A 14,441-nucleotide genomic window follows, 5' to 3' on the forward strand; every position below is an offset into this window, starting at 1 on the left:
TGGCAGCTCATTACTGTTTTGTACACATCAGAAAAAAGAGTAGGCCAATTAAACTCGACTCTCAAGATTTTGTTGGCTGTGGTTTTCCAAAAGAGGTGGCCACCACAATCTCCTTTGTGGAAATCAATCATCACACCCTTAGCTTCATTTTCAACAAGATAGTTCAACAATACACCATCCGGATCTTTCCAAAACAAAACACCATCAATAATGCAATACTTGGAAGCTTTTAACTTTAAGGATCTAGTTTTACCTTTGGGAATTTCAGGCGGAGGATTTAGATGCTGCAAGACATAAACTATGTCGGAGTACTATGGAGATAAACTAAACATGTCTGACACCTGTACCTGTGATTCTTCTGTTTCTTCATCGGAGAGAGCAACAATCAAGTTAATGTCTAATGCATGCAAATTCGATTCAGCCATGAGCTTGGCCAAACCCTGTCCTTTAATGAGCTTTGTTGGCTTTATTTCTAGATCATATTCTAACATTGCTGCTATCCATTTTCCTCTCCGACCTTCTGGATCAGTCTGCGTAAGGACTTCCTTTACAGTTGCTGTTGGAACATAGGCTATAGTATGAGAATGCAAATATATACTCGGAAATCTTTGAGCGCTTTTACCAAAGCCAAAGCCTGCTTCTCAATAATGTTGTATTTAAGTGCTGCATCCCTTATTGTCTGGCTGAAAAAAGCTATAGGCTGTTCATTTTTCTGATCTCTCTTTTGCATTAGGATAGTTGCTAAAGTATGCTTGGAGGTGAATGAAAATATAATAAAATCTGAAGTGTAATCGGGACTGATCAAAGTAGTAGTAGACAAGGAAAACTTGACTACATTAAATGATTTCTTGGCATTTTTAGACCATCTTACCTCGCTATCTTTTTTTAGCATGTCTGTCATCTCTCTCAAATGTTCAGTGAGGTTTGGGATGAACCTCCTTAAAAAGTTAATTTTCCCATTGAATGACTGAATCTCTTTTTTATTCCTTGGGAAATCAAGCTGCAAGATTGCTTCAACTCTAGCAGGGTTGATGCGAATACCATCGTTGGAAATGATATGCCCCAACAACTTACCTTCCTCCATAGAAAATAGGCTCTTTTTAGGATTCAACGAAATGCCAAATTTTCTGCATCTCTGAAAGACAATTCTTAGATGATGTAAGTGTTCTTCATCAGACTTAGAGAAAATAGTGAGATCATCTAAATAAATAACTAGAAAAACATCCTTTTCGTTGGCAAAAGCAATGTCCATGGTGCGCTGAAATGTTGCCCCTGCATTTTTTAATCCAAACGGCATTTTGGCGTACATAAATGTACCCCATGGTGTTGTGAAGGCTGTTTTCAGCTAATCATCCTTGTGCACTAAAATCTGATTGTAGCCTGAGTATCCATCAAGCAATGACATTCTGGAAGATCCAACTACCCTTTGCAGGATATGGTCCATCTTTGGTAGGGGATAATTGTCCTTTAAGGATACTTTGTTCAAATTTTTGAAATCGATACAAAGGCGAATCTCCCCAGTCTTCTTTCTCACCGGCACAAGATTGGACATCCATTGAGAAAATCGAATGGGAACTATAATACCAGATTTATAAAGCCTATTCACCTCTTTTTCGATGGATGGCAGCAACTTAGGATTAATCCTCCTCAACTTCTGGCGAAATGGCTTTTGAGTAGGTTTGACTGGTATAGTGTGCTGAATGATGTTTTTATCATACTCCTTAAATCTGAATCGTCCAAAGCAAATACATTAGGAAACTCTGTTAACAAAGCAATATACTTACTTTTGATCTCAGGAGATAGAGACCTTGATAATTTGACCATCTTGGGTTTATTTGCTATACCAATGTTTACATCCTCAACACCTTTTTCTGTAGGGACCATGGTGGGCTTTCTAGCAACATCATCACGATCAAATAATTCTTCCAAAGGTACAAGACCTCGTGGAATGTTATTGTCTTTCAACTCCCACACTTCAACCTCTGTTGCTTCAATTTCCTAATCATCTTCATCACATGTATCATCAATATGGGAATTCAGAAATTCATCCTCCATCTGCAAAAAGTTATTAATCTATTTGTCGTCCCAAAACACCTGCCAATATCTCAGATTGTCAGGGACAACTGGGCGATGTTTGACATGAATTGAATACTTCTTACCTGAACGGGTAGGAATCTTAACCATACTTGCTGCAGTAGCAAGAGAATCAACCATCATATTCTGAGTTCTAGGGATCAAAGATAAAGTATACTCTGAAAAAGTCTTAAGAATGTCAAGGACAACATTTCTATAAGCTCGCATCCTTGGATGCTTGGCCTGGTACTCCCCTTTTACCTGTTTAATTATTAACTCGGAGTCGCCATAAACTGAAATTCTCTTCGCTCCCAATTTTTTCAGAATTTTAAGGCCAGCAATCAGTGCTTCGTACTCTACCTCATTATTCGAGCAATCAAAAGCCAATTTATAAGAACTTAATCTTACATTTCGAGGAATTTTGCATGACTGATGCAAGGGGCCATGAATCCACATGTCGATTCCAGCTCCTTCCCCAATGCACCATCAAACTCCATGGTCCAAAGACCTTCTTCCTCATCGGGAAACATAATTTTAGAGGACTGATCTTTTTGATTTTCTAGAGGATGACTTACTCTTTCAACAATCTGAGTTTTTGGCACTGATTCAACAATCTCTTCGGATGAAATTTCCAGCTGCAAACTTTTAGTATCATTTTCCTATTTTTCTGCAATCAAATCTTCCTGTACACTACTTATGACATCCGAAACTTCTAAAATCTGAACAATTTGACTATCATCATCAACTGAATTCAAATCACTATACAAAATGAAAGACTCTAGATCGGTATGTACAACATGGATAGGGTGATTATTTGGTCTTTCTTTGCTACTAATCATGAATTTCATCTTCTTCTCCCGGTATAGTTTTCTGAGCTGCCCAAATACCGGTATAGTAGCATATGAAAAATCAAGTTGCAAGGTTCCTTTCAGCTTTGCCCCCCAAGATCGTGAAAGCAACATGCCAAACCGTGGAGGTATATCAGCGACCACTACATCCATCAATACATTTTTGGCTAGGATTTGGTCGAGGGACACTACTAGATCTTTGATAAGGCCAAGGCATTTGACTCTCCCCGAATCAAAAGAATACAAGTCATGGTAAGGTCGAGTAATATCTAATCCTAGTTTGTCCATAATAGCTTTTGGCATCAGGTTATGTGAGGTGCTGGAATCTAACATGGCATTATGGAGTATAAACTCATGGATTTTCAAACTAAGATAGAAAGGGGGAACTTCATTATCCTCAGGAATTCCCTCTACAGCTGGACCAAATAAAATTGCAGGTTCATCATTGGCAACATTGACTGTATCTGAAACTCTTGGTTATTCTACCGGTACTTGGTGAAGGAGCCACGCACAGCGACCGCGTCTGCTAGGTTTTGCGATCGCAGAGGAGCCACAGCCGCCGCCATGAGTGCGCCTGGGGGTGGGGAGCCTTCTCCCACCCCGCCAATCTCATCTGAGGAAGCATTCCGAAGATTGCTAACACAGAAAGGGAAGAAACATTTGGCCCCAGAAGTCCCGAAATTTATCAAAAAATTGGAGGAAATTCCTGAGATCGCCCTGCTAGAAGACCAACCGATAAAAATCGCCCTAGCCCTGGCTGATAGAGAGTTGGTCGGACAATTTATGGGACGCTGGCCCTTTACAAAAACAACAGATGACTGGATCCAATGCAATTGGAGACCTCAGCTAAAAAACAATGTGATCTGCTATGCTGTAGGAAGAGGGTATTTCATTTTCGAGTTCACCTCCAAAGAAGATCAAGATCTGGTATTTAGAAACGGTTCGTATTTCATGGGAAATCAGGGTCTGTACCTTAATAAATGGACCCCCGACTTCGATCCCTCAGTCGATGCCCCTAAAGAGGTCCCAGTCTGGGTCCGGCTCCCCAATCTTCCGATCCATTGCTGGAGCTATCACACCTTGCAAAAGATTGGAAATGGTCTAGGCTGTTTCATTGACAAAGCAGATAACAAGGGCCAATATACCTGTGCAAGAATCTGTGTGGAAGTCGATCTGGAAGTTGGACTGCCCGAAGCGGTAAAACTTACAGTCGGAGAATGGCATCACTATCAAAAATTGGATTACAAGCAGTTGCCTTTCAAATGCAGAACCTATCACAAACATGGACACTTCCAACGAAATTGCCCAAAGGCTCCAACTGGGGACAAAGTGGACGAAGAAGGATGGAAAGAGATCAAAAAGGGCAAGGCAATCCCAAAACCAACTAAGAAGAAAAATTCAGGGCCATTGGTGAAGCCCCAGCCTAAACCAAAAGCCAAAGAAGTTCCAAAAGAAGGTTCTTCCTCTAGGGAAAAGACAGATGCCATTGAGATCCAAGAGGAACCAGAAGACTCGTCGAAGAAAGTGCAAGAAGCCGAGGCAAAGTCAAATCTTCCTCCATCAGAGGATGATCAAGGGGAAAAAGAAGAAAACGAGGAGCACATCAGTCTGGGCTCCGATTCTGAGGGAGATTCAGAAGATGGAGTCTCCGAATCAGACAGCTCGCAAGTCACTCCTATCAAGTCGGCCAGGGGTCGAAAGTCCAAGAAGAAACAGAGAGAGGAAAAAACTTATCTGGATGTACTCCAAGGCTCTTAGAAAACTCTCAAAGGAATGATGAATACCAGATCCAAGCGCAAGCATGGTCAGGCTCCAAGAGGAGCCACAACCTCCCAAGCCAGTAAATAATGAAATACGTCTCCTGGAATTGCAGAGGGTTAGGCAACAGGTTGAAAGAAGAAGCTTTGAAAGACATTGTGAGGATGTACTCGCCTGAAATCCTTCTCATCCAGGAGACAAAGCTGGAGGACCTTCTACTCCTCCAAGCAAGCAAAGCATTCTGGCATAAAGGCCAAGGGAGAGCAGTCAGTGCCAGAGGCGCCTCTGGAGGGATTGCCTCCTTTTGGGACAGCTCCAAATATGATCTGATTTACGAAGAATGTTGCCCCCATTGGCTATTCACTAAGCTCCTCCACAAAGAATTTGGCCATCAAGTAAGTATGTTCAATCTATATGCTCCGATCTTACCATCTGAGAAAAAAATTTGTTGGGACTCGCTCCAGTCCTATCTTTTTTTGCACAATCCAGAAAATATTATTATTGCTGGTGATCTGAATGTTATGCTAGCTACAGAAGAGAAAAAGGGGGGCTCGCTGGTCAGGGATCTAGCTAGAGAATGGGTTGAAGACCTCATATTAGGTTGGGAATTGGAGGATATCAAGCCCACATCTGGGAAATTCACCTGGTCCAACAAAAGGATAGGCCCCGGCCACATTGCTGCTCGCTTGGACAGATTTCTAGTCCAATCCTCCTTCTTGACTTGTGGTCTAATGGCCACCTCTAAAATCCTGCCGAACTACACCTTTGACCATAAACCCATTCTGCTTGAGCTCTCCTTGGATGGAAATCTTGGCCCCATTCCCTTTAGATTCAGTTCTCTATGGATTCATCAAGAAGGTTTCTAGGAGGTGGTATCCGAGGCCTGGAGCCGACAAGTTCAAGGATCCCCCTTCTTTGTGTGGGAAGAAAAATTGAGGGGACATAAAAGAGAGCTCAGGGAGTGGGCTAAAAGGTTGAAAATGCCCACCGCCAAAAGAAAGGAGATGCATGACAGTTTAGCAGTCCATCAATTAACAATGGAGAATTCCGATGTAACTCAAATCCTTCTTCAAAAAGAAGTAGAGCTGCAAAAAGATCTTCATAGAGCAAGTAGGGATGAAGAAGAGTTCTGGAGATAGAAGTCCAGAAATCTTTGGTTACAGGATAGAGACAAATATACAAGCTACTTCCATAAACAAGCTGAAGCACGCAAGCACTTCAAAAAAGTAAAAGAAATTCACTTTCAAAACACTGTGGTTAAAGATTTTGAAGGCATAAAGCGAGCAACCCACACCTTCTTCAAAGATCTCTACTCGGCCCCGGAAGACCCTCCTATCGATTCTCAAGCCCACCTGTTTGATCTAATTCCTCATTATGTTCAAGATTCTGACAATTTTATGCTGACTGCTCCGATTAGTATGAATGAGATTAAAAAAGCTTTGGATTGCATGGAACCGGATAAAGCTCCGTGCTCTGATGGGTTCACAGCAAGGTTATACCTGACTTGCTGGCGTACAATTAAAAAAGATCTTCTGAGAATGGTCCGGAAATCACAGACATGTACCAAGGTTGGAGGCATTACCAACTCGGCCTTCCTTGCCTTGATTCCGAAAGATAAAGGCTCCACCGACTTCAGCAGATTCCACCCCATCTCTCTGTGTAATACAAGTTATAAGCTGGTTACAAAAATAATAGCCAACTGTCTTAAGAAAATTCTGCTGGTCATCATCCCTGAAAACCAAGGAGGATTCATCAAAGGGAGAAAGATTCTTGACAATATTGTGCTGGTGCAAGAAGCAATTCACTCAAGCTGTCATAAAAAAGAGAAAGGCATGGTGATTAAGCTAGATTTGGCAAATGCCTTTGATAGGGTGAGACATGATTTCCTGTTTTCTGTGATGGAGAAATTTGGCTTCTCAAAAGCTCTCATAACATGGGTGAAAGCCTGCATAGCTTCCCCTTGGATAGCGCCTTTGGTTAATGGTCGATCAACGGAATTCTTCCAGGCCTCGAGGGGGCTAAGACAAGGTTTCCCTTTGTCCCCGCTTCTTTACGCCATTCAAGCTTCGGTGCTCAACTTCCAGCTAGACTACTGTCAACAGATCCAAACTCTGCCAGGCCTGAGGATGGCTCACAATGTTAAAGACATAAATCATGCCTAGTTTGCTGATGATACATTATTGCTTGGAGGAGCTAGCATAAATTTTGCTAGGACCTTCAAGAAGGAGCTGGACGTTTATAGGGAGGTTTCAGGCAGCAAGATCAACTATCTAAAAAGCACGATCTATGGCTGGAATTGCTCGATCAAGGAATTGACAGACATAGCAAGGTTGTTAGAAATGGAAGGAACCCTGACCTGGGAGTCTTTTAAGTATCTTGGGATCCCAATCTTCAAATCAAATCCTAAGGTAGCTCACTGGATGCCCCTGCTAGACAAGCTAAAACTCAGAATACAAGCTTGGGGAGCCTCATGGTTGAATAATGCTGGGAAGGTAATCCTAATGAAATCTGTTCTCATAAGTCTACCGTTATATCAGAATTCCATTCTTCTAGCCCCTAAAACCTTTATTAGTAAAGTGGATGGTCTCCTGAGAAGATTTCTGTGGGAGGGAGGGAAAAATAATGAAAGAAGGCTCCACTTAGTAAACTGGGACACTCTTAAGAAGCCTTTCTTGGAAGGAGGTCTCCAAATGCGGGATTTGGCAGCCCAAAATCTTGCTCTGGGCTCCAAGCTCCTTTTGAACATTGTTTCTGGGAATCCTAGTTGGAGCAAGAAAGTTCTGTGGAAAAAATATTTTCATGGACAGCGCTTGAGGTGTTTGGACCAGCCTCCAAGAATAACCAAAGGATCTTCGGTTTTCAAACTCTGTCTCACAGCTATGAAACATTTTAGTCACAAGTTGTATTGGATCCCAAGTTATGGGAAAAAAATAAGAATTTGGGAAGATTCGATTCTTGGAGAGCAGCCCTTGAATCAGATGGTAGAACTTGTAAATATCAGAGTTTGGCTTCAAGCCAACAATCTGGAAACCCTCTGGGACATCTCCAATTGGACAGATGATGCAGGAAGTCTTTGGGATGGTTGGAATCTGGGGGAGGTCCCTCATTGGCTGGATGGTGAAGCCTCTTTATTGTTGGATTTTCTCCAAGGAAAATCTCCCTTAAAGGCCTCTTCTAAGGACAAAAGAGGGTGGGGCTCTCTTTCAGGCTCATACTCAGCAGCAGAAGGTTACAAAAGTATGATGGCTATCCCAAACGTTCCCCCAGAGCCAACTCAATGGAAATTTATTTGGTCTTTTCCTGCTCTCCCCAAAATTGACTTCTTTTGCTGGACATTGGTGCATAAAAGTATCGTCACTAGAGATAACCTGAGGAGGCATGGAATGGAAGGTCCCTCCAGGTGTCCTCTTTGTGTTTCGGATGAAGAAACGGCTAATCACTTGTTGTTATTGTGCCCCTTTGCTCAAGAAGTTTGGAGGGGTGTCCTGATGTTAGGACCTGACAAAATAGAGCTTCCTGGAAATATTCCGGACCTGCTAAGAAACTGGGCCAAGTTATCCCCGTTTTGTCTCTCCAAAAAAAGCCTTCTCAAGACTGGCTGGATGTGGATTCCCAAATTCACATGCTGGAAACTGTGGCTGGAGAGGAACAACAGAATTTTTAGGGAGGAGAGTTGTAATCCGGTCAAAATTATCACTAAGATCAAAGCTCTGTTGGGTGAGGCCTTAGAAGCCAAACCCGCCATAAGAAATGGTATGATCCTGGACAGCGAGGAAGATCAATGGCTAAAAGAACTAGTTCCAAACCATCAGAATAGACCCATTCCCCCTGCAAAGACCCCTTCTCATTGGGAAATTCGTCTGGAAGAACAGGAATTCATCAAATGGAGATCAGCTTTGGAAGATCACTGCCTTTTCTTCGATGGGGCCTCTAAAGGTAACCCAGGAGTGGCGGGTGGCGATGGAGTTATCTTGCGTCCTGGTGGCTCAACTGAGCTGCGTTTTGCATGGGGTCTGGGGCATGAAACAAACAACAGAGCGGAGGCTCTTGCTCTGTGGCAGGGTCTAAATCTGGCTATCAAGAGGAATCTCCTCTCCATCTCAGTCTTTGGAGACTCTAGTCTAATTATCCAGGCTATGAACTCTCAAAAGAACCCTTCTCAGATACATTTAGCCTCCACACTAAAAAAATCAGACTTCTTTTGCCCAAGTTTCACAAAATCTCCTTCTATCATATTCTGAGGAAGTTAAACTCTCAGGCGGACTTGGCAGCCAATCTAGGCTCTATCCGGAGCAGGAGATCTCTGTTAGTAAATGATATTGAATTGGACTGCAGCATTCCTTAATTCTGGAGAAGACTGGGCCTCTGTTCCTATGAGCAATCCACTGGTTCAGATTTCTCTCCATCCCCCCGAGCTTCGGGACTGAACCAAATTTAGCTGGCAGCTGTTAGGAGACTCGGACCCATCCAAAAGGAAAAACTTAGAACGCAACCGCGTCATTTTCGATCTCTGCTCTACGTTGGAATTCACTGCTGTGTCACTCTGCAATCCGTTGGGTAGGTGCTGGGGGGTTCACGAGGGCTTCATCAAGGCTTGTTTAGATAGCAGTAAGGCCTCTGCTACGTTCTATGATGAATCGGCAAGCATTGCCGGCAATGTTGACACCTTACTGGGCAATCTTGAGCACAAAGTAACAATTCACCAGACAAATCAAAAGAAAACAAGCAATGAGCCTTTGGATGACCCGACAATGAAAGTTCGGTGCGTTGGGTCTCCTCTCTGCAAGCTAGGATGCAGAGCTAAGTCGCGGCAAGCAAAAGCAGTGAAAATTCAAGACGCCACTCTGAAACCAAATCAAGCGCATATTCAAGCTCCTATCTGCAATCACAGAGTAATTCCTTCAGTGTACTTATCAAAAGCTAAATGTACTCTCCTCGCCTCCTATTAAAATGAAAGCAAAATCTGTAACAAGGAAACTCAGAGTAGCCCTGTTAAAGCCCTCGGCAGCTGTTTTGCCGAATCTTAAATAAAATCTAGCTGTTATTGTCAAAAAAAAAAAACATTGACAGTATCTGACATTTGATCTACTTTCAACATCTTAGCAATTTGGAATTTGTACTTTTCATTATGAACTAGTTCAGTTAGAGGAATTGAAACCTTCAATTTGGAAATTTCATTCTCTAAGCTAAACAGATTGGATTGTTTGTCTACCTCTTTTGCTGCAGTGTCTTTCCTTTCAGGCTGTCCTTTGGCTTGAGATTCCTTTTTCTAACTTTCAGTTTGAACCTCCTTGTCCTTCCTCACATTGCTGGTAGAAGCTTCATTATTTTTATCCTGACTCAGAATGACAATTTCTTTTTCTCTGTTTTGATCTGTAGGAGCTGCTTCTTTATCCGGTGTATCTTTCTAAACATTCTGCCTTTTCTGATGTAATGTGACAGGGACATTTCTGCTCCTCAAGTTGTATTGTTTCTGCAAATGATTGAGTGCATTATGATATCCCCTTTGATACTCTCCGATCTGCATTGCCCATGAATCATCATTGGCAAGGACAAGCTGCTGATCACTTAGTGTTATTGATTCCTGAGAAAACTGATCTTCCTCAGTAAAAAAGGTAGGTGATTCATCTTCCTCAAAGAAGTGATTAGCCTCAACAATTTCGTCTTCATCATATTCCGGGCCTTGTGTGTATTTTTGCTCAAATGGTGTTCTGATCTGTCCTTGAGGATCCTGATTTTTCTGTTCTTTCTGCTTATTTCGAAACTATGATTGCTGCTGGCCTCTGTTTTACAACTCGGCCGAGTTGAAACCGAAACGGCCGTTTCGGATCGAGTCAAACCCCAACACAATGACCCGGCCAGCAACCCGGCTCGGCTGACCGAGTCAGCTATGACTCGGCCGAGTCATCCAATGACTCGGCCGAGTCATAGCTGACTCGGTCAACCCGGCCGGGTCCGTATTGACTCGGCCGAGTCATTAAAAGCACGGCTGGGCAGCGTATTTTATGAATTAAATTCACTTTTTTGCTGTTTTTTGGTAAAGTTAAGTAGGGTTTGTGGATTCCAAAGGGTAATGGTAGATTGTTAAATGCTTTTGGGGTCCATTTCCCCCTCCCAAACTCTATTTAAGACAGCCAAATGCTCTCATTTCACTCACAGCAGTCTTATGCATTTGAGTGAGAGTCTTCTTTGAGAGTTAGTGAGCAGTTCTTGAGCTTGTTTTGGAGCAGCAGTGAGGAGTCTTGGAGGAGCATTGTAGCTGGAGTGAGGAGCTTCTTGGGCAGCCATTTGGAGCAGCATTGAGGAGCTGATTCTTGGAGCAAGCTTGAGGAGGCAGTTTGTGCCTGGAGGTATTTTTTTCCACCTCTATAAATCTGTTTTTACTTAGTAAATTTTAGGTGCATATCAAGATAGCTTAGAGAGTGTTTTTAGTCAAATAAATGAACATTGAATCAATTTTTTTTTTTTTTTTTCATTTTTAGATTGTTTTCCTAGTCAAAAAATGGCACCTAGAGCAAAAGATCCTACTTGGGCATATGTTGAAATGGTTGATAGTGAGATGTGTTGCAAGTTTTGCCATAGGAAAATTAAGTCAGGTCCTGGGGGGATTCATAGGCTGAAACAACACTTGGCAGGGATTAAAGGCAATATTACTCCATGTCCCTCTGATCAAATTGGGGAGATTAGAAAGAATTTGTTGGAAAGCTTTGAAAAATTTAAAGAAGAAAAGACTAGGCAAAAAGAGATACAGGCTGAAATTGGGAGGAAGAGGGAGATACAAAGAATGATGGCTGCCAACCCCCACTATGAGTTTGAGGGTTCTTCCTCTATCCCTCAAACTGATGCATCAAACCCTTTCCGTTATGTTCCTCCCTCTTTTGCTTCTGTTCAAGATAAGGGAAAGGGTAGAATGAAGGGTGATGGGACTATCAAAAGTTTTTTCACTCACTCAGGCTCCTCTCCATCAGATGCACATGGTCCTGAAGTTAGTATTAGTAAAGGTCTTGCTCAGCCCACTTTAGATGACCATTGGAAGAAAGAATTGAGGGAGACTGCTTGTGACTACATAGCTAGATGGTGGTATGATGCTGATATCCCCTTTAATGCTGCTCGTTCACCATATTATGAGCCTATGTTTGAGGCCATACATGCTGCTGGAAAAGGCTTCAAAGGCCCTACTATGCAAGAGCTAAGGGGGTTTCGTTTGCAGAAAGAAATTAAATCAATTAATGAGTATTTGCAAGATTTCAAGGAATCATTGGCAAGAACAGGGTGTACCATCATGTCAGATGGATGGACTGATCAAAGAAACCGTACCATCATAAACTTTCTTGTCTTCTGCCCACAGGGAACCATGTTTTTAAAATCAGTTGATGCATCTGATAAGGTAAAAGATGGCCACTTGTTGTTTCAGCTATTGGATGAGGTTATTGAGGATGTGGGGGTGGCTAATGTTGTTCAAATCATCACAGACAATGCCTCTAACTATGTTCTTGCTGGTAGACTGTTAGAGGAAAAACACAAGACCATCTTTTGGACCCCATGCGCTGCACATTGCATAGACCTCATGCTTGAGGATATTGGAAAATTAGATTGGGTCAGAAACACTGTAGATAATGCCAAAAGCATAACAAAATTTATCTACAATCATACACTGGTTTTGAGTCTCATGAGGAAACACACTGGAGGCAAGGATATTATTAGGCCTGCCATCACTAGATTTGCTACACATTTTTTGACATTGCAATCTATGCTTTCCCAACATAGAAACTTGCAAAAGATGTTTTCCAGTGATGAATGGAATCAAAGCAGTTGGTCTAACAAACCAGAAGGCAGAGAATTGAAAAGGAAAGTCCATGATGAAACTTTTTGGAGAAAGGCAGCAGAGATTGTGAAGCTTGCTGAGCCACTAGTTAAGGTGTTGCGGTTGGTGGATGGGGAAAGGTTGGCTATGGGCTTCATTTATGAGGCTATGGATCAAGCAAAGGAGCAAATAAAGACAGCATACAAGGATAGAGTGGCAAAGTATGGGCCCATTTGGGCAATCATTGATGAAAGATGGAACAATCAACTCCATCGCCCTATACATGCAGCTGGGTATTTTTTGAACCCACGGTATCATTATAAAGCTAAGGAGTCAGGAGCTTTGAGGGGGGAGGTCAGAGATGGACTGGTTGATTGCATTGAGCGCATGGTCCCATCGGAGTCTGATCAGCTGCTGATACATCAGCAGGTCACATCCTTCAGCAATGCAACAGGTACCTTTGGGAAGAACCTAGCAAAGATTGCAAGAGAAGCAGATGAGCCAGGTAAACAAAAATTTCAATTTTCAATTTCTTAATGGTTTTACTTTTTTTATTAAAGTTTGTTAAATCATTTATAATTTGAAAGTTAGATATAATTTGTAATTTTGTTGAGCTTCAGCCTTCATCTAACTCATAATTCATTACACTCCTATGTTTTTTGCAGCACAATGGTGGGAGGCCTTTGGTGGCCAGTGCCCTGAATTGCAAAGGTTTGCAATTCGTATTTTGAGTCAAACTTGCAGTGCATCTGGGTGTGAGCGCAATTGGTCTGTCTTTGAGAGGATTCACACAAAGAAGAGAAACCGTTTGGAGCAAAAACGGTTGAATGATCTAGTTTTTGTCCAATACAACCTTCGGCTCAGACGGAACCAATTGCTGAACAAAAGACCTGATTCAGATCCCATTGTGTTGGAAGACATTGATCCAACATCAGATTGGGTAGTGGAGAGTCGTCTACCAGAGTTTGATCCTGATGAGGATCTTGAGATTGATCAACTTGATGTTGAACATCCACTGCAGCCTGTTCAGTTGAATGCAGATCCCGATCCACCAGCCTCAGTCTCACAGCCAGCTAGTAGGACTCCAGTTGTAGGTGCTTCGCCTTCCTCTGCTCAGCCACGACAGAAGCGCAGCCGCATTTGTACTCTATCTCAGCTTGCATCTGCTGCACAGCCTAGTGGTACTGGCACCACTTCTACAGTTGCAGTTGGAGACGATGATGATGAGGAGGAGCCATGGGGCCCCTTGTCTGACTCTGATGATGATGATCCAGAGATTGGTCGAGATGATCTTGGCTCCTCTGGCAGTAGCTACTAGCCTCCTTGGTTATTTGTATTTTGTTTTGACTCTTGAGTCTTTGATCATGTATGACAGACTACAGTTGACTATGTATTTACTATTGCCATTGGGTACCATTTTGATATAATGGATTGGTTCATGAGCCTACTTTGATCATATGTTGTCTTCCATGTATATTATAATGTTGTGTGTTTGGAAACTTGAATGAAAATCTTTAAAATTATGTTTAAAATATTTAAAATAATGTTTTTTTATAAAAAAAATAAATATTTAATGTATTTTTTACAACGACCGAGTCATTGAAATCGAGCCGGCCGAGTCATTACCGAGTCGGAGTCGGAGTCGGAGTCGATCCTTGGCCGAGTCGGAGTCGGAGTCCGAGTTGTAAAACATTGCTGCTGGCCCTTGTAATTCAGATTCCTTATCGAAGGCTCCGCTTGTCTATCAGCAATAGTCATTCTGTCCATCATCCTTTCCATTGTTTTAATCAGAGTATCAAGCTTTACCTTAGAAGAAGAAGATGATTCCTCCTTAATGGTGACTTTCTTCTCAGGTTTTTTCGATTTGATTTTGGACTTTTTGATAAGCAAATTGGCTTCCACACTTACAACATTGCGCTGCATTTCTTCCAAAGTTGCAGGATCTCTCTCCCTAAGCT

General features: G+C 42.2%; 1 protein-coding gene across 1 annotated transcript; it reads left to right on the forward strand.

Moving 5' to 3' along the window:
• The first annotated feature begins 11,956 nt into the window (after positions 1–11,956).
• LOC149144210 (uncharacterized) lies at positions 11,957–13,973 on the forward strand. Its single transcript, XM_089449323.1, has 2 exons — positions 11,957–12,988; positions 13,149–13,973. Exons 1-2 carry the CDS (start codon positions 11,962–11,964, stop codon positions 13,799–13,801), a joined length of 1,680 nt encoding a protein of 559 aa, XP_089305449.1. The 5' UTR covers positions 11,957–11,961; the 3' UTR covers positions 13,802–13,973.
• Positions 13,974–14,441: the final 468 nt, after the last annotated feature.

Source organism: Pinus tabuliformis, chromosome X (genome assembly GCF_031772625.1).
Source record: "Pinus tabuliformis cultivar Carrire ecotype Pingquan chromosome X, CPIR1, whole genome shotgun sequence".
In the NCBI taxonomy this organism is placed as follows: Eukaryota; Viridiplantae; Streptophyta; class Pinopsida; order Pinales; family Pinaceae; genus Pinus; species Pinus tabuliformis.

Excerpts from the sequence above, each read along its gene's own strand:
- LOC149144210 (XM_089449323.1), top strand. The coding sequence starts at position 11,962 with ATGTCAGATGGATGGACTGATCAAAGAAACCGTACCATCATAAACTTT. Across the intron at positions 12,989-13,148 it reads AAGAGAAGCAGATGAGCCAG|CACAATGGTGGGAGGCCTTT; the intron begins GTAAACAAAAAT and ends TGTTTTTTGCAG.